Here is a 19,167-nt window from a genome sequence, read left to right as displayed (position 1 = left end):
TCCAGACCAACCTTTGAATTTGTAAAGTTGGGTCAGAAATATTTGCTGAACCAACTTTTGAATTTGTGAAGTTTCCTTCTCATCTGAAGACAACTAAATATTCTGTTATAAATAGAACTTTCATATTGATGGTATTATAGGAGCGCAGAGAATTTATTTTAAATGGTGGGAATTCTTTATAGCTTGCAACTATAACATCGGGAGTTTAAATGGTGAGAATTCCTTATAGCTTGCAATTATAACATGGGGAGTTTTAGGCATGAAACGCTTCTGTTGCATAGCATCTCAGAGGCGTCACAGTGTTTAGTACTGGTAAAAAGACATTTGGTATTCCTGAGGAGTGATTACATGCACATTGCAAATTGTTTTGTCTAAACTTGAATTTACGAAACCTGAATATTTCATTGTGCCTGGTTGGGAGTTCGTGACAATCGCGGCGAATGGAAGCATCGGGCCCAGAGCTTGTTTATGGATGCTTTCTCATTATCTGCATCAGGCATTTTAAACAAGGAGGTGAAGGTGAAAGACACAAAATTATTGCAGGCCATCAAGATGGTTTGCTGCTGCTAGAACCTTCCCTTCATTGCTGAACTTATGGATAATCCTTGTGAGCTGCATGTGTATAAGATCTACCACTATCATTTAAGTGAGAAGATCGGAAGGAGGAAGGACTTAGCTCGAGAAAACTCAAATTGCTAATTGAACTATGTAAAGTCAAATTAATGAAGGGACAAGACAATAAAGGGTCTTCAACTTGCACCGTCAAGACAATGAAGGGTCAAGATAATTATATATTCTTCCAGGAGGAATTCTCATACACACCACAGATCGATATCTTTTGTTGAAGAAGATCGATACTATGGATTTTTTTATGGTCTGCATATTGATAGGTGCTATTATCATCACTTCATTTTTGCCTTGTGTTTTGGGCAAATTGTAAATCAATCGAGTTTTCTGAGGATAATTCATTGTCTTATTGTGCATTATTTTGTTTTTGCTGCTTATTTCCATTTCTGGTATGAAAAATCAACACATGAGCTATGCCTATTTTGGCTGATTGAAGCCTACTTACCAAAATGCACAAAATTGTAGGTCAATTTGTGGTTAGGATAGGCATCAAAGAGTAATTATTCCACAGTGTCAAAAGTTAAAACACATTCTTATTTCTTTGCTTGTCCTTCAATTTCTAGCTCACCAACGATTGCTTTATGTTAGTGTCCTAGGGTATTAGAGTCAGGAGAGTTAGACCAAATGCTCTTGAAGCATAAGAAATCATATATTGACACAAATTCACACTTATGATGGAACATTATCATAGCGATAGATGTATGGGGAATTTTTCTTTGCATATGTTAAACATGCCAGAGAACTGGATGTTTTAATCAAACAAATGTTACTCATTAGATAAAGTTCTACCATGAATCAACGGACTTAGATATCCAACCATGACTTTAACATTAAAACACATCCAGGCTACACCGAAATAGGAGCAAAGGCTATATAATCATTGATGGATGTGAGAAATGAAATCACTAACAATGGGATATTGATGGCTATTTGTGGAATGGGCTTCAAGGTTCCTATGTCTTGATTGTGCATCTACAATAGTTTTTGCGATGTCGACAAAAATGCTCATGCACAAGAATTGGAGTATTTAACATGTTTTTAACAATTTTCACTGGCCTCAAATCCCAGCAATTACAAGACCATTATGGTTGGACACACATTCTCTAAGCTATATGCTACAATGTTGCACACTATTCTATCCAGAGAGCTAGATCGACACCATCTTACCGCAAGAGGGTAGGTTAGTTTTAGGGAAAACTTTCAGATTGTGGCATAGTTACACCACCCTGGGGGACTGGGGGACGGCGGAACTAGGGGACAAGTTTTCGGGAAGAGGGGACAAAGGTGCCTTAATTTGGGGATGGTGGGGGGACAGTGGCGGGGGATAGGAGGGGGTGTGTATATATATCATAGTAACGAGAATCGCGCTGAAATCGCGTGAATCGCCGATTCAGCGATCAGATTCATGCACCCCGATTTTTTTGGAGTCGGAAATCGTGATCGGCGATTTCATCGGGTGAATCGCCTGAATCGCATGTATCGGCGATTCACTCAAAAAATCGCCTGAATCGCCATTAGAAATCGCCAAAAATCGGCTGGCAACAGCATGCATGTTTAGTTGGAAATAATAAAAAAATCACTTATGTTTTTTGCTTTCTTTTTTACCTTTCCTCTTTGTTATAACCCTAAAGGGCTTTCTAATTGTTAAGCATGACTAGAAGAGAGGAGAAGAGAAAAGAAGAACCATAGGTTATAAAAAAAAAAAAAAAAAAAAAAAAACGACGACAAATAAAAAATGTTTAGAATGCATAACGGATGATGCCCAAGGGAAGGGAAAGACATAATCAGGTAGTAAAACATCAGCGGTTCCCAGAAAGAGTGTGGGATCAGAAGAAAATCACAAAAACACTGTGTTCCATATAGTTTTGTGTGGGTTTCAGAGTGCAAATTTGGTTTTGGCGACGGGGGCGCTGCCCCTCGACCCCGCCCTGTATCGCGACAGGGAGCGCGCCCGGAGGACCCCGCGAGGGCGCTGCCCCTCGACCCCGCTGGGGGCGTTGCCCCCTAGACCCCCAGTCGCTGCGGTTATCAGTCGTGAGAAGTCTCACCAGTTGATGAGACCTGAAGCTGTTGCAGGCATGGAGTGTCTGTGGTGGAGAGAACAATAGAGCAAGCCTTTCGAGAGGGGTGATATGCTTTGAAGCACTTGGAGTAGGTGTTGGATGTGAAGCTGTCTTATAAAAACTCTTTACCCCATGTGGTAAACACAAACTTCCATGTTTATATATGTTAAGTTTCAACTTCTATTTGATGATGTTATAGTGTGTTTAAGTTATATTCAATAAAGGGTGCATGAAATAAGTCTTAAATTGTTAAAATCTCTACATTTAAAGGGTTTTTTTAAATTTGCCGATTCATCGCCGATTCACCGGCGATTCACCCCCGATTCACGATTCGATTCGGCCGTGCCGATTCCGATACGATTCCGATTCTCGTTACTTTGATATATATACATATCGTACATTAAATTGCTAGTTATCAAAAGATGTATTGCAATATAAGATGTAAAGATGTAAAAGAGTAAATACTTGAACATTGGATTGAATCGGAGCATTGAACATTGAACATAAATAGTCGAATCAAGAAATAGTTAGCATCAGGACGTCCCTCATCCTCGGCAGAGGTGGCGGAATTTGGTGGCACCATTGGGACAGGGGAATGGAGTCCCCAAGTCCCCGATGCATCCAAGTCTCTGGGCCGTGGGGCAAAAGGGGGGGGGGGGACGCGTTGCTTCGTAGACTTTTGCAAAGCATTTGATTCTATGCCTTAGGTGACCTTTTTTGAGAGACTTAGGGACTTAGGGATTTCAAAGGTTGTTTTGAACGACCTTCAGTGAGACTATATGAGATTATGGTGGGGCAGATCTGGGACTCATCAAGGCTTTTTGGACCCCATGCAGAGCACCATTGGGGTGATGCAGGGTCACCCTCTTTCCTCTACCATATTTGGTATTTATATTGATGAGCTCAAGACCATCCTTCAGAAACACTCGCTCGAGGATGATGGGTGCCTCTTACATCAAACCTTGATCTCCATCCTACTTTTTGCAAATATAGTGCTTTTAGCATCCTCTTCGGAGGGTCTTTAGCAACTGCTTAATGGCCTGGCTTCCTTTTATGATTTGCGGTAGTTGGTGGTTAACCTCGGCAAGACTGTGATGATGGTCTTCAATTGTTTGAGGACCTCTCATCTCCACTTCCTCTTTTAGGGCATGGAGGTGGAGATTCTTCTTCTTACACATATCTGCGGGACATGTACAACTCCCTCAACCCCGTTTCATCACCTCACTTAAGCGGTAGTGCTTCCAACATTACTATCAAGATACAGTTCTGATTGTGCATTTTGTTTTTTGGGAGCCTTCTCTCCTTGAGTCGGATTGGGCTTCAGTGTAGAGGGTCCAAACCCTTCTTGGGCTTTCATAAGATGTCACTAGTCTATCCCTCACAGTATTATTTTGGCTGGGTTTGGGGCACGCCCTCCCAGATTGGGGGCCATCCTCAACCTGGTTTGGTTCCTCCACCATCTAGTGCTTTGTGGACTTTGCTAAGAGACGAAATACATAATCTTATTTGGCTTATTAGTCCTCGAAAGCTATTGCAGGCGTTGATCCCACAGGTTAGGCCTAGTGTTGGTTTGCTCCGGTTTATATTTTTCTGAGGTTGCTAGGGATCAAGATTGACTACCTTCCTCTTTTCTAGTTCTCTTTGGATTTGCCCACTAATCCCTCTCCTTTGTCAAGAGTTGAACAAGCATGTCTAGATGGACATCTACAAGCAATATATCTGTATGACTTAGATCGACCCTCTCAAGGGTGGGGTGTGGCGGGTGAAGATGGCCTTCTATGCAGAGCAGTTTTCTTGAGCTATAGGATGGGTTTATTTTGCAACCCTCATACCTCTCACGACGTTGGACTAACGTGCTTCATATTTCCTTAGTGTCATTTAGGGTGGGCTTTGAATGGCTTCGTATCTAGATAGATCACTTGATTGCTAGGGAGGATCAAATTTGTCAGCTTTGTGACATGGAGGAGCTTGTGACAGAGATACACTTTATCTTCTAATGCCCCATTTCCTATGAGATTAAATGGAGGTTCTACTATCTTCTTAGAGGGTGTCAATTTCTCTCCTCCTTCAATTATACGGATCAGCGGTGCCTGGCCCTTTACCTTTAGGAGACCACAAGACTTCAGGACTACACCTTGTAGATTTAGCCCCCCTCATGACAGACCACAAATCAGCTCATCACCTCCTTCTCAGTGGTCTCCTCAGTTCGGGGTACCGAGCAATTTCTTGGTCTCCCTACTCCTGAGACACTAGGTCTATGAGGAAGGAGTTATTTATCGCACCAACCCCCCAATGCCAAGGGCTCTCAGGGTAAACAACGAACTTCCTCTTGCCATGGGCTGCATCTTTCAATTTTGGACTTATTTTCCATGGTGAGAGATGCCTAGCCTATTGCTGATGGTTTCCATTGGTTCCTTTTTGTTTTCTTTTGGTTGTTGGTTCTTCTCTTGCCCCAAGCACCATTTGGTGCTCCTGCTATTTGCTGACTTCTCTAATTGTATCTTGGTAGTCCCTTAGACCCTCTTTGTGGTCTCCTCACATGACCTCTTTACAGTTGTGACTCTCCTCCTCCTCCTCCTCCCCCAAAGCTTCTGGACGACATGTTGGTCTCCCCTCTCACTTTGCAGCCCATCCTTCGATTTTGGACTTCTCAATTTTTCGAGGTAGCTAGTGGGTTTTCTCTTTTTCTTCTCTCAGTTTTTTGTATCAACTCTCTTTGTTCTTTTGGTTCCTTTCCCCGGACATTGTTTGGTGGTCCTATTGTTGGCTTTTCTTCCGCTGGCTTTTGTAGTCCCTTGGACCTGCTTGTTAGTCTTTCATTGGACTTTAATAAACTATCTTATCTTTATCTTATACCTCACATACCTTTTAACCCACAAAAGATAAACGTGCTTATTGGTTTTAGGTTTTAGACTTGAGCATTGCTTTTTGAGGACACTTCCTTTGCCTTCATACACTTATCCCCTAAAGAAGATGTTTTAGGCAATTGAGGATACCTAGGAAATGTTCCCTACATTGGGACAACTAAGGGACGTCCCAGTGCCCCTGACTACCCTGATGACAACTAGCTTTCCCCTACAATCCAATAGAAATTTTAGTTGCATTTATAGGAAATAACACATTTTTTAACAAACAAGATGGGTAGACCCACAAGTACACGTCCACTCCTTTAAACATCTAAATGTAATTCATTCATCTAAACAACAAAAAAAGAAAAGTGATCTCATCTTGACATTTGCAAACTTGTGTTGAAGAGCAACAGTTGCAAGGTTAGAGAAGAGTAGTTGAAAGAGGAAATCGAGGCTCCAAATCCATAACATTAGAGATAAGTTCTTCATTTTACCTTTGTTTAGCATTTCTTAAGTTTACATTTTCTTTTAAAGTTTTTATTTCCCATGGTGAGGGCACTATGAGTTTATTTTTTCTTTTTATTTGAATTTGCAACTCTCTTTTCAATTCATAACCAAAAGAATCATGAACAACAATGGGAGTAGTGATAGCTAAGAGTTTAAGGTTTGAATGGAAGAAAGAAGTAGACATCAAAGTAAAAATATGGTAGCCGTTGGGGGTTGTTTAGTGGGTGGTAGTGTAGTAGGGCCAACAAGTTTAATCGTTTGAATGTTCTTTTGAATTCCTCAAAACCTATGCAAAAGGCCCATTTAACCCCTAGAAACCTAGTGCAATTTTTATCGCAAGTTGATAAGAAAAAAATTCAAGTGGGTGAGTTGGAGGATGATGTAATCATTTGAAAAATAAATAAATAGAGGGGTGGCTATACAAGAGTTTATTGTCATCTATTGTGGTTAAGTAGTAAAGGGGTGGAAAGGTTGTAAAAAGAAATTAGCTCCAACAGAGAAAATTGAGGCAACTAGGTTGCATGTAGCGGGTATGGGATGGTAGGGGTGCAAGAAAGCTTGGAATGCCATTGGAGAATTCGCAATCTAGTGTGTCATTGCCCATAGGATATGTGGATGTTAGATTCATTGGGCAAAGAATTTTATTTCTTCTAGGAGAAAGAAGAAATTACTACTGTTGCAAATATGTTTAACATACAACTACAAGATATGGTTGATTCCTTTATCGCTATGTCTTCTTATGCTCTAGCCGTAACATTTCATGCGACATGTTGATGCAAAGATACTTGGTCACTTAGTGTCTCCAAGAAACAACCTAAGTTTTATCCTTCCACAAGGAACCCTTGGGAAACCCTTCCAATGGTTCCAACTCCTGAGCCTACTCTAGAGGCTTCCTCTTGGCATGAACTTGCCCTAGTTCACCTTCTTGTGACCTTCTACATGAGCGACTCATCCACCATGTGAGTTTTACCACTCAAACCTTCTTCCTTCCTAGGGTCATTCAAGCAATCGACTTCTTGCAAGTCAGGATCTTGTCATCTCTGTGGCAACAAGGCTTATCAACATGTTTCTCACTTCGTTGAACTTCAAAACCATCAACTATATCCTTCGGATCCATCATTGTCATCCCAACATGTCAAATGACACAAATTGACCTCCTAGTAGCCTACTAGCAATTAGGTCAACTAATCAAGTAATTTGAACTTTTCTCCAAAATCTTCCACACGAGGGTGCAAGCAAATCACCATTTAGGATACCCTTTTCCAAGTTCTTCAAGATGAAAAAATTCATTTTTTGGGTTCTTCCTTCATATTGTCCAACACGTACCGCTTCCTAGATTAATAGGCCTAATAGGGCACTTTTACAAAGCAAGTCTATTTCCTTACTTGGTCCAAACTCCTAACTGATTTAGAAAAGTTTTATACTCATTCAAAAACACCGAATCCACAAATAGTTTGCCTCCAACATGCCAAATTCTCTTACCATACTCTAAATAGCAATCCTCTGGCTAGTCACATTGAGACGCCTAGCCGAGTTTGATCTTTTTACCATGGAATCCATGTGAAACTGGCTCAAAACCACCAAGGACACTATTGTTATGTGGAAACCCTTCATTTCACCAGGGATGGGAATTTTCTACTAGTGGAATGAAGAGATAATCCATATTGTTTGTCAAATCCCTTGATTAATACGCCCCATCTATAATTGGTTTGCCTCCAACACTCCAAATTCTCTTACCATCTCCAAATAGTAATCCTCTGGGTTAGTCACATAGAGATGCCTAGCCGAGTTTGATCTTTTTACCATGGAATCCTTGTGCAATTTGTTTAAAACCACTAAGGACACTATTGTCATATGGAAACCATTCATTTCACTGAAGATGGGAATTTTTTACTTGTGGAATGAAGAGATAATCCATATTGCTTTTCAAATCCGTAGTTGCTTTGGGTTTCAGACCAGTCTGCAAAGAATTGAATGAATCTCTTCCTACAAGGTACTAAAACATGTGAAACCAGAACCAGTACAAAGATAATTCAATCCTCTAACATCCGTAATCGGTTTAAGATCACTACCAATCCAGATCTTAGCATGCCGTGTTCAAAATCAGAGAAAAAGCCAGAATTTTGCAAGAGCCAAAATGCATTTTTCCTTTGAAAACTTCATTAGATCAGTTTCTTACATCACAATTCAACCATTTAGGCCTTAGGACAGCTTCCTCAACCATTTCCAACTGATCCAATTGAATTTTGAATTAGATGGCCATTAGAATGCAAAGTTGCTAAAAGGTTGTCAAAATTGATATGCAACTTTTTGGACAATTTTGATATTTTTTGCAATTTTTGTCAAAACACCTTGAGACCTTCACAATTGGACCTTTATGACCAAAAACATAAAGAAAACATCATTTTCACCCTTTGTACATGGTTGGGTGAAGGTTGATCAAAGTTGACCATCCATATCCTTATAGGTTACATGGCAATAATTTGCCCCCTATGTCTTATTACAAACACAAATAACCTTATGAGATCTTATAGCATGATTTAGAGTGTTTTAATACATCAAAATAAAAATCTCAATGTTGACCCCTTAGTAATGTCATGGATCACCTCTAGTGCTTTTGCACCACATGTTCAGCATATTTTAAAGTAATGTTCAAAGTTTTGATAGCTGCTAGTCCTCTATTTGTTATATGTGGAGAGCATAAGTTGTACACCTCCCTCTTTGATAGAGAATATTCCAAGGTGAGTGCATTGATGGAAGATATGAGACACACTTGGATAAGAGATGCGTGCTTCATTATAATGTATGGGTGGACCAATATCAAAGAAGCCACCAATGAAATTGGAGCCTCCAATATTGTACATATTCAGCTTGTGTGTATAAGTTAGTTGGCTCAATGGGGGAGGGTGCTTTTTGGACTGCATGTTGTGTTTGTGCATTGAACAATACCTTGAAGGATAAAGGGAAGATAGAGTGGGATAAGAGAATAATTACAAAGGCTAGAGATGTGTAGATGTTCATTTGCAACTGTTAGTCTTCACTTGCTTTGTTCGACACATTTTTGATGAAGGAGTTCCTTAAGTTCGTGGACTCTATATATGACAACTATGTGAGGTCCTAGAGGCTTCACAATTAATGGTGTTTAATGCAGAGTGGAGTAGATGGTTAGAGGCAATCACACTAGAAGAAGAGTTGCGAAATGAAAAATCCTCAATGATCATTGGTGGTCCACTACGAAGTAAACAAATTTTTGAGTTCATTAGTTAATTTTTACAATGTTCATATTATAAGACTTTAGTAGTATTTTCTAATTTTTAATTTGTTTTCATTCTTTTTAGAGAGTTTGACTTTTGTAACTTGTTTACACTTGCAAATATTTTTGCTTCATTGAGCCCATTGTGTGAGTAGTAAGACATATTGATATTGACTCTTCTACTCTTGTAGAGGTTTATGATACCTTTTATAACACAGTAGGAACCCTACATTGGGATTTGACAAGGTGCATCCCTAGGCAAATAGTGACATGATTGTGGAACAATATGAACGCCCCACTTCTTGTAGGAAACTGTGCTCTAAATCCTATATGTTGTGCAACCAAGTCATGAAGAGTGCCTCCATCTGATGATAAAGAGGTGAAAGAAGGGCACTTGAAGGTCCCCTTTGAAATTGTATATTGAACAAGAGTCTTTTTACTTTATACACAATGGCTTGCATTTATCAGTCTTTATCTTCCAAAATCTTCAATAAACTAGAGGCGAGGCTAGAGAGATCTTTGTTAGTTGATACTGACCCTATTGGATAGTGGACATGACATAGAAATGATGCACCGGAGCTAAGGTTACTTGCCATTTGTCTTCTTGCATAGTTTGCCAATTTTTGTGTTGCAAAGGAAAATCTGTTCAAATTTTGCTTCATCCAATAATCAAGAGAAACAACATGAACTCTAGATGGTTGGAGAAATTGGTTATCATACATAGTTCTTTGCAGCTATGAGTTCCGATAGACTCTTGAGTATTTTCAAATATCAGCCATACTTGTGTTGGGTTTGATCTTGAAGGCACTATACAAATCGACGAAGAGACACTAGAGGGATTGGTTAGGGCGCTATTGCTTGAGGCAACCTCTTATAGTGGTAGTGACTCAAACTCTAGCTCCGTTTTCAATATTGTTCTACCAGTTGTATATGCTAATTTAGATTTTGTAGAATTGTATATTTTCTATGTTTTTGTCATTGTATAGTTGAAACTTGCAACCTTTGGGCATTTTGCTATAATTCTTATATAATATATTTGCACATTGATAATGAAATCATTTATTTATTTTTAATTTGTTTGCTAGTTCTTGTATGAAATTATTATTCAAGTCTAATTTTATGTATTGAGCTTCTATAATGTCTACAATGAATGCTTTATCAATGTTACGATATGAATATATGAAATTTCTCTAAATTATAAAAAAAATCCTATTATAGCTGTTACGTGCTGTCCCTTGATAAATCGCCGAAAAGTAACGTATTGGAAACATTTGTGTTTGTCCCTTGCAACCCTTGTCCCCAAAATGTGGGGAAGCATAAATTTCAAAATGAAACATATGATTGATATATAATATTTAGCATATGCCTATGTACTTATATTTGTCATGTATGTTAGTTGCTCAAAATGAATATCCGTTATGGCTTTGCAAGTGGAATGAGCTTGAATACAGCAAGAAATAGCTAGTCAATCTAATAACTTTCCAAGTGATGGTCAGGAAAAGTTTTAAAATTATGTGTTTGTGTCAAAGTAACAAGAGTCGGAATCGGATCGAAATCGGCAAGGCCGAATCAAATCGTGAATCGGCCATGAATCGGAATCGAATCGGCCATGAATCGGAAAATTTAGAAAACCCTTCAAATTTAGTGAGTAACTTATTTCATAAACCCTTTATCGCTGATCCGATTCACCGATTCACAAAAAATCGTTTGGCTTGAATCGAATCGTTGAATCGCGTGAATCGCATGAATCGCCGTGATTCTTGGAACTATGGTTTGTGTTGATGGTTTCTATGATCCGAGTACTGGTTGGTGGTCTCATTAGGAAGACTGGATTTGCCTTACACAAGTGATTTGGTTGGCTCTGAGGGGCTGTTGTTGCACATTAATAGTTATAACACAGTTGGAATGGATAGATTAGCCATGTGAACTATAACTACTGGCAAACTGAAAGACAATAATGTATACACAAACCATATTGAAATGGTGAATACAAAATCATATCATGCAAGAATGTGAAAAAAAGCAAGGTAATAAAAAGAAAAGAAAATAGAAACATCTGATCTATGAATACTGGTTCTACAGAAAGGAGAGATATAATAAACAAGTATGTGGTGAAACAACTTGCGATTCTTTCAAAAAAGAAGTAACTAGTGATTTTGTTGTGGCAATCATGATAGGGGAAAGAGGCATATCTGTTCTCTGAAGCTTACTTTTATATTTCATGAATGTAAGTGAAAAATATTATAAGACCAATCCATGGAACCTGCATTGACAGCTTTGAGAACTACCATTTTCCAAGAAAGCAATATATATCTAGGAAATCATTTGTCAATGTTTATGTAAAGTACAAAACAGAAAACAAAATAGTCAAATAATGCTTTGAAAACCTATGTATCATGCAAGAAAGCTTATGTGTCTTGCAAGCTTCTATACACTCAAAATTATTACTATTGCTACGTACATGAGTATGTTTTTCCTTCTTATAATGTTTTTAATAATGAGAACAACTAAATTGAACAATGGGTATGCTAATAAAGTTGATATCATTGTAGTATGGAATGTTAAGTGTAAGTAGAATTCCATAATTTAGATTTAAAATTGTGAAGCTTTTCAAAATAATTAAAACATACTATTTATAAAAATGGAGGAAAAGGCTGACTTTGTCGACTTATATCTAATATAATAATTAGAAATAAAACAAACTTTTTTTGAAAAGTATGAAAAAATCACTAAAATTTCCTGGGGTTGAAAACAATCTATTTTACATTTAGATTGATGATTTATGCTAAATAGATGGGCTTAGCTGTAAATCAGTAGGCCATGCTGTTATAGTACATGGCCTACTATTTTAAAGGCAGCTTTACTTTTTTAATGTAAACCTTCATAGTTCATTAGGGTAGAACTTAGAAACATAACTTATTAATCTCCCCTCAAGTTGAAGAGGATGTAGACAGGATAGAAGTTTAGATACAAAATTCCCTCATCTGTGCAGTCATTCATGTGTTTTGGCCAATGGGAGTAACAGAATTGTGGAATTTGAAGTCTTTCACTGTATTCTATGTACAATATTTGATTCATTAATGATAGAAGATTCTTTTTAATATCTCATTGATATTGAATGTGTAATGGTACCACTATGTATGCCCACTTCATTCCCATTAGATGTTCAACATAATTCAGTGACAAGAGCACTTCTTACTCACGCCATTCAGAGAGACACCATAAATTGAATATTTGATGTCATTTTTATCCTCACTGCTGAGCTTATGGACCTTTAAGGTTCAGAATTTATTTCTACAATTTATTTCATTGATACCTTTCAGATGGTACTTGAGAAATATTGCTGGCGTTTTAGAAGGGGCTCTAATTGCTTTGGTATTGTAGAGTAAGAAAGTGAACCTTGTAGAATTTACTAATGCTTATGTACCTTTTGTAGGTCGAAGATGCAGTAGAAAGTGATTTGTTAGCTTAACACTTAGGTTTTGAAAATTATTGTTTTTAAATAACATGACATTTTGGATTACATCTTATTCTATGTATTTGGTGATGTGATATAGAAAACTCTTTCTATTTTGTGTTGCAGCTAGAGCAACTGGAATCTGAAATGGAGAATCTGAAGCATGTTTTGATGGAAAAGGAAGAGCAGGAACAAGCTATGCTTCAGGTTGTCCAAGTGTTCAATTTCTTTTGTGATATTAAATGTTGGACTTCCATTTCTCTTTATCTGATTCTATATAATGTAATCAGGGATTAGTACAATCTTTGATGATAAATTCCTGCTGTATCCTCAATATTGATGTTATGAAAGTCTGTATTATGCTCAGGTGATGATGCGAGTAGAACAGGAGCAAAGACTTACTGAGGATGCACGTAGATTTGCAGAACAGGATGCAGCTGCACAACGGCATGCTGCTAATCTGCATGAGGTTCCCATTTTTTCCGGCTTCGAAAAATGAATATTGTGCCATTTAAAATATTGCCATCCTTGGATGTTTTACTCTCTTATATGTCTATTTGTGCATCAACAACAGTGAATGTTATGTGTAGAAAAACTGAGAGTTTCCAATTATGGAACACCTAAATCCATTTTGAGATGTGATATAGAAAACTCTTTCTATTTTGTGTTGCAGCTAGACAAATTAGATGGAACAACTAAAGTGAATTTTTTAATGTGCACAATGTCACTAATATTGTGAAAATGATCTACTTTGATTTCCTTTAATTTTTGGAGTTAGCCTAGGACCACAGAAGCAGAATTTAAAGTTATTTTCAACCTAGGATGACATTTTATGACCCTTCACTTCGAATGGAAGAGTTTAATTATATGAAGATTTTTATTTGGATAATTCAATTTCAGACCAAGGATGATCCAGGAGAAGAAAATATCTAGATAAGATTTTTGTATTTTTTAATCCATTTTTTCTGTAAGCTGAGGCCTCATGGATTTAAGGGATCCCACAGATAGAAGAAAAATGTTGCAAGTTACTAACCAAATTCTTGGGCACTCAAGAGTTACACTGACAAATAAAGCCAAAAAGTAAAAAACAAAAGCTTAAAATGATGCAAAGTTTTGAAGATTCACTCAAATGAAGATATACCGTTTTCTCAACTTTGAAAGAGAAAGAAATCCAAGTCTGGACAGCAGCCTAAACTTATTATGAAATGGTTCAACACTCACTTATCAGTCCCTTCATATTTCAGGATTGATGCGTTTTTACAGGGCTTTTCCAAGTTTAGTACAGATTCTGGTATATTTGGTCCTCCTGTCATGGCCATGTATGTGGATGGGTATATTATTGTACGTGTTTTGTAAACTTGTGATGTGATATGAGGAGAATTCGACCCATAATGAAGTTTTCCTTCTATGATGGATTTACACCTGAGATTCTGAAGAAATTTGTAAGTATAGAAGATATAAGTGAACATGATTACAATGCTCCTAGCAGAGAGAAAGTTTAGTATATTGTGGTAGTCTCTTGGCCGATCTGCATTATTATCAGCAGGGCCAGTTTACATTCTTATCAGGAGACTGAAGAGATCATATCAGCAGAGTGGTAGTGTAGAGTTTTCACCTCGTTGCTCAATCTGCGTTCTTATCAGCAGATACACACTTCAGCCACTGTGTATTGCAGAAGGTCCAGATCCATTTGCAGCTGCGAGAGCAGCACGGAAAGCTTCCATGTGAAAGAAAATTAGCAAGCAGTTATGCAGGAGAGTTTGCACATGCCAGTCTCGTCCTTTCCTTGAACTAGAACGCTTTTTAGATTTTTCAGTGGTGCAGGAGAGGGCATATGCAAGCAGTTTCAGAATTAGAAGACAGTTTAGAGTTTGCTTTTGCATTTAGAAATTTAATTCTTGATGTGGATTTAAAAATCTAATGCAAAACTGGAATGAAGTTCAGTTTTAGAAGTCCTGAGAGATCTGCATGTGAAGGTGCATCATCCTTTTCTAGGAGTCCTTGGATAGAGTTGCGTGCATCCATTTTCCATAGACTAATATACTATGCAAAATAATTTTTTTGGTTGTGAATTAACTGCTGTTGCTTATTTTATTTTTTCCATTTTTTTTTGGCTATTTTGCATTTATTAGATTTTCTTTTTCCAGGCACCATCTTTAGACAGTTCTATTTTAAGCTAAGTAAGCAAGTTGGGAATTTTCCAGTTTTACTGGCAGTTTGACTTATGTGAAGTAGGGTTTACTTATTGTTCCTAGCCTTCTTCATCTATAAATGAAAGGCATGGGTGTGCGATTTATTAACTGATTGCAATTTTGAGCAATTTTTTTTCTTTTCTTTTTCATATTCAAATAGCAGACATGCACAGGCGTTAGAATTCAAAATAATTTTTTTGGTAGTGAATTAACTGCTGTTGCTTATTTTATTTTTTCCATTTTTTTTGGCTATTTTGTATTTATTAGATTTTCTTTTTCCGGGCATCATCTTTAGACAGTTCTATTTTAAGCTAAGTAAGCAAGTTGGGAATTTTCCAGTTTTACTGGCAGTTTGACTTATGTGAAGTAGGGTTTACTTATTGTTCCTAACCTTCTTCATCTATAAATGAAAGGCATGGGTGTGCGATTTATTAACTGATTGCAATTTTGAGCAATTTTTTTTCTTTTCTTTTTCATATTCAAATAGCAGACATGCACAGGCATTAGAATTCAATACTGTTCAATTTCTATTCATATGTTCTGTGTGTTATGTTTATTTTTGAATTTGGAATGAGTAGTTATGGTAGGAGATTATCAAATTTAAATTTCCTAGTTTTTTAGAGTTTAGTTTTCTGAGTGCGGAATTTACTTACCATCGTCTGAATCATAGATCAAAATCTCGTTCTTTGCCACTTCTCGGTGAGGCAAAAAAAAAGTTTTCTTGGCAAATATCGGAGATAAATCGGTAACTTCAAAAATGACTTAAATTTATTAAAAGAATGCTTTTTTTTTTTGCAAATTCGTTAAGTAGATGGATCTAATGAGTACACAAACCAAACAAGCTGATATATATATATATATATATGAAATAAGTAACAAAATCACATCCTCAGGTGGAATGCCGATGTAGTCAGAGACTCTGAACTCTGAACTTTGAAGCAAACTACAAATTTGTAAAATTGTCTTTGTAAAAAGATAAGCAAATACAAATGTCAAGTACGATATGAAACTAGTCTACATCTTCCTCTTCCCCTTCCTAGTAGTTCTAGTAAAAACTTTGGGAGAGGGAGGGGTCTAGTGGCTCTAGCCCTAACAATCCTATGTGATGTAGATGGTGCTGATGCTGGTGCTGGTGCTGGTGCTGGTGCTTGCGCTGGCAATGCCTCCTCATTATCGGAATCCTCACTGTCCTCATTGTTGGTGTCCTCACCCTCACTGCCCTCCTCCTGAATGTCATCTAGTCGTAGTGCGAAACCCATCCTCCACAACCTTCCTCTTCAAATCATACATGTCATCCTCTGTAAATAATGGAGGTTGCTCCTGTGCTGACTCTACCTCTCTTATGCACAATTTAAGCTTATATTACACAAAGACAAGGTAATTTAGGCATTCCTGTGCCAACTTGTTCCTTTTCTTTGTGTGAATGGCTTCGAATAAGCTCCAATTGCGCTCACAATTCGATGAGCTACATGGCCGACATAAGATGTGAAGGGCAAGCTTTTACAGATTTGAGACATTTCCACCCCAATTTCCACTAAGCATCTGCAAGATAAATGTTAATGAGTTAGAAAGCAAGGTGAGAACAAGTTTTTGTAGCTTAGTATTAATCTACTTAGCATGCTTAATAATTAGTATTTACTCCAAATTCCAAATATTGTACCTAGGGTTTGAGTGTTTCTGCCTCTCTTTGCCACGTTTGAGGAGATTAGCTTGCCATAGCATTTTGATACACTTCTATCTTGGCCACAATGAGGTCTCTCGCCTCAACGCTAGGTACCATCCTCTACATGCATTCACTGAAGCCTTCCGTGACCTCTTCGTTGGGATCCCCGTACGATGGAGAGAAGCAAAAGTGAGGCTTGAGGAAATACCTTTTTGCATAAATGGGTTGGGGGAGCTGATTGCTCCACCTCGTAGCAATAATTTCCCATATGGGCTTAAATTTTAGGTTGTTCCCCTTGTACTGATTTCTTACAGCCTCTATGGCCCTATCCATGGCCTCATAAAGGGGTACCCCATTGGGATTTGTTTCTCATCTACCAAGTGGAGAGATTAAACCAAGGGCTTCACAACCTACAATTGGAATGTGGAAAGTGATTATTAATCGGAGAGTAGGGTTATGAATTAATAATGAAAGATCTGATTATTTAATACAAAATAATTAAACATTCAATTTTTGAAGTTTCCAAGTTACCTCCACAATTTTGTAGCTAGATCAAAAAAGTGGCTGTCAAAGACAATGTGTGCAACACCTTGTCCATTGAGCTTCTTTGACTAACTTGACTCTAGCCATGGTGGACTTACAAACATTTGCCTCAAAGGATTCATACAAAGAAGAACACTTTGCAACATTAAAAAAATTGTTGCAAACCTTGTGACCGCAGGTCTAATCAACTCCTTCCCATGGGTGATGTCTCTCATCAAGCGAAGGACACAAAGGTGATTGTAGATATATTTTGTCATCTTCCTAGCATTCTCTACAACTGGTTTCACCCAATCCAATCTCCCTATATCCTCCAAAAGAAGGTCAATAACATGCACTCCACAAGGAGACCAAAAGAGTGTGCTATGCTTTTCCTATAAGATCCTACCCATTGCTATGTATGCCGCTGCATTGTCGCTTATTGTTTGTACTACATTTTCAGCCCCAACCTCCATCACAACATTCTCTAGCATTAGAGCCAAAGTCTCAGTCGTATTTACCTTGTCCAAGGCACACAAGGGTTTAAGAAAGACTATTTGATCTTTGCAAGAAATCAAAAAATTGATGATGATACAATATCTTTCATCTGCCCATCCATCTGAAAGTATGGTGCAGCCATTTTGTTTCCATTGTGATATTTGTTCTTCAACGACAACACCGTTAGAAACATCTTTGAGTAATCTACAAGCACAAAATATAAAATGACATCAAGTACACAACTTTGATTAAAAAAATTACATTCAACAAAAATAAGTAGATTGTAAAACTGTGAAAGTATTATAATTTGAATCAAGTAAACTAAGATCCCACTCAAGTTTGTAGGAGTAGGTGGCTTGTAGGTTTTTCCTACCACTATGCAACCAGTCACAAAATTCAAAAAATGGGGACTTGCTGCACCATTGAAGGTGATGTTAAAAAACCAAAAATTGACACATTGAATGTCAACTCGCCGATGCACATCGTTGTTCCATCTAGTACCCTCCAGTGATGGTTGTGCTCGAGGTGTGTTTCTATGCACAAAATAACCATCAAGAGAAGATTTATGTGGCCTACTAGAACCAACAGAAGTGGAAGCTGAGTGGATGGTAGGTGTATGGATCCAGGGGCCATGAAGAGAGCCCACTATGCCCTCAAGTGCTGCTTCTTCATCAAAGGTCCCTCCATGGATGGTTGTGCTCTAGATGTGTTTCTATGCTCAAAATAACCATCAAGAGAAGATTTTTGTCGCCTACTAGAATCAACAGAAGAGGAAGTTGAGTGGATGGTAGGTGTGGGGATCTATGAGCCATGAAGAGAGCCCACTATGCCCTCAAGTGTTGCTTCTTCATCAAGGATGACTGGGATACTTGGTCATAACCCACATCATTTCATTATGAATCATGATCATCATTTTAGCACAATCCAAACTAATTATAGTAATTAGAAAATAATAAATGATTCTTAAAAAGAAAACATACCTTGCGATTCGAAAATGGATGCCCGCATGGTCAGTTTTTCCTTTCCCTATTCAACTTTTTCTCTTCTTGGACATAGAGTAAGGCATTCATCTCTCTTTTTATCTCCTTTGTAGTTGCATCACAAACCCTTGTGTCATGCTTTTTAATATTTGCAAAGTGGTACTTCAAACAAGCTATGCCTCCACGATTTTTTTTTCCGCATTTTATGCATATCACGCTATTATATTGTGTTCCTTCAAAGCCATATTTACATGCATTGCCACCATACCCTTTAAGGCGTGTGCCTATGAATCTAGATGGACATGCATCTATGAGCCCGCTGGCAGATGTTGTAGTTGACCTAGTTGTAGAGGAATCCATATTTGCCATTTAATGTAAAATCAACCTACACATACAAAATGCATATTGAAGCCACAAATTTAGAAATTAGATAAACATATTTAGGAACAAACTAAACTAGATTAACACTTTAAAATAAGTTTAAACTTTAAATACAAGCTGAAACCTGAAAGAAAAAACCAAAACTGTTATGAAATTATTGAGAAAACTGTGCTTTTAT

At 37.7% G+C, this 19,167-nt stretch overlaps 1 protein-coding gene across 1 annotated transcript in view; it reads left to right on the top strand.

Annotated features, from left to right (window-relative positions):
- The window catches only part of LOC149555233 (Ypt/Rab-GAP domain of gyp1p superfamily protein), a 174,487-nt gene that overhangs the window by 117,687 nt on the left and 37,633 nt on the right, over positions 1 to 19,167 (top strand). Inside the window, exons 14-15 of the mRNA XM_089829319.1 lie at positions 12,883 to 12,963; positions 13,124 to 13,225. Of these exons, the coding sequence (XP_089685445.1) occupies positions 12,883 to 12,963; positions 13,124 to 13,225 (183 nt within the window). The remainder of the gene's footprint in view (positions 1 to 12,882; positions 12,964 to 13,123; positions 13,226 to 19,167) is intronic.

Source organism: Cupressus sempervirens, chromosome 5, assembly GCF_028749045.1.
Source record: "Cupressus sempervirens isolate cs-2001-9-10 chromosome 5, ASM2874904v1, whole genome shotgun sequence".
NCBI lineage: Eukaryota > Viridiplantae > Streptophyta > Pinopsida > Cupressales > Cupressaceae > Cupressus > Cupressus sempervirens.
The sequence above is the reverse complement of the archived record's forward strand: the minus strand, read 5'-3'. Positions and strand labels throughout refer to the sequence as shown.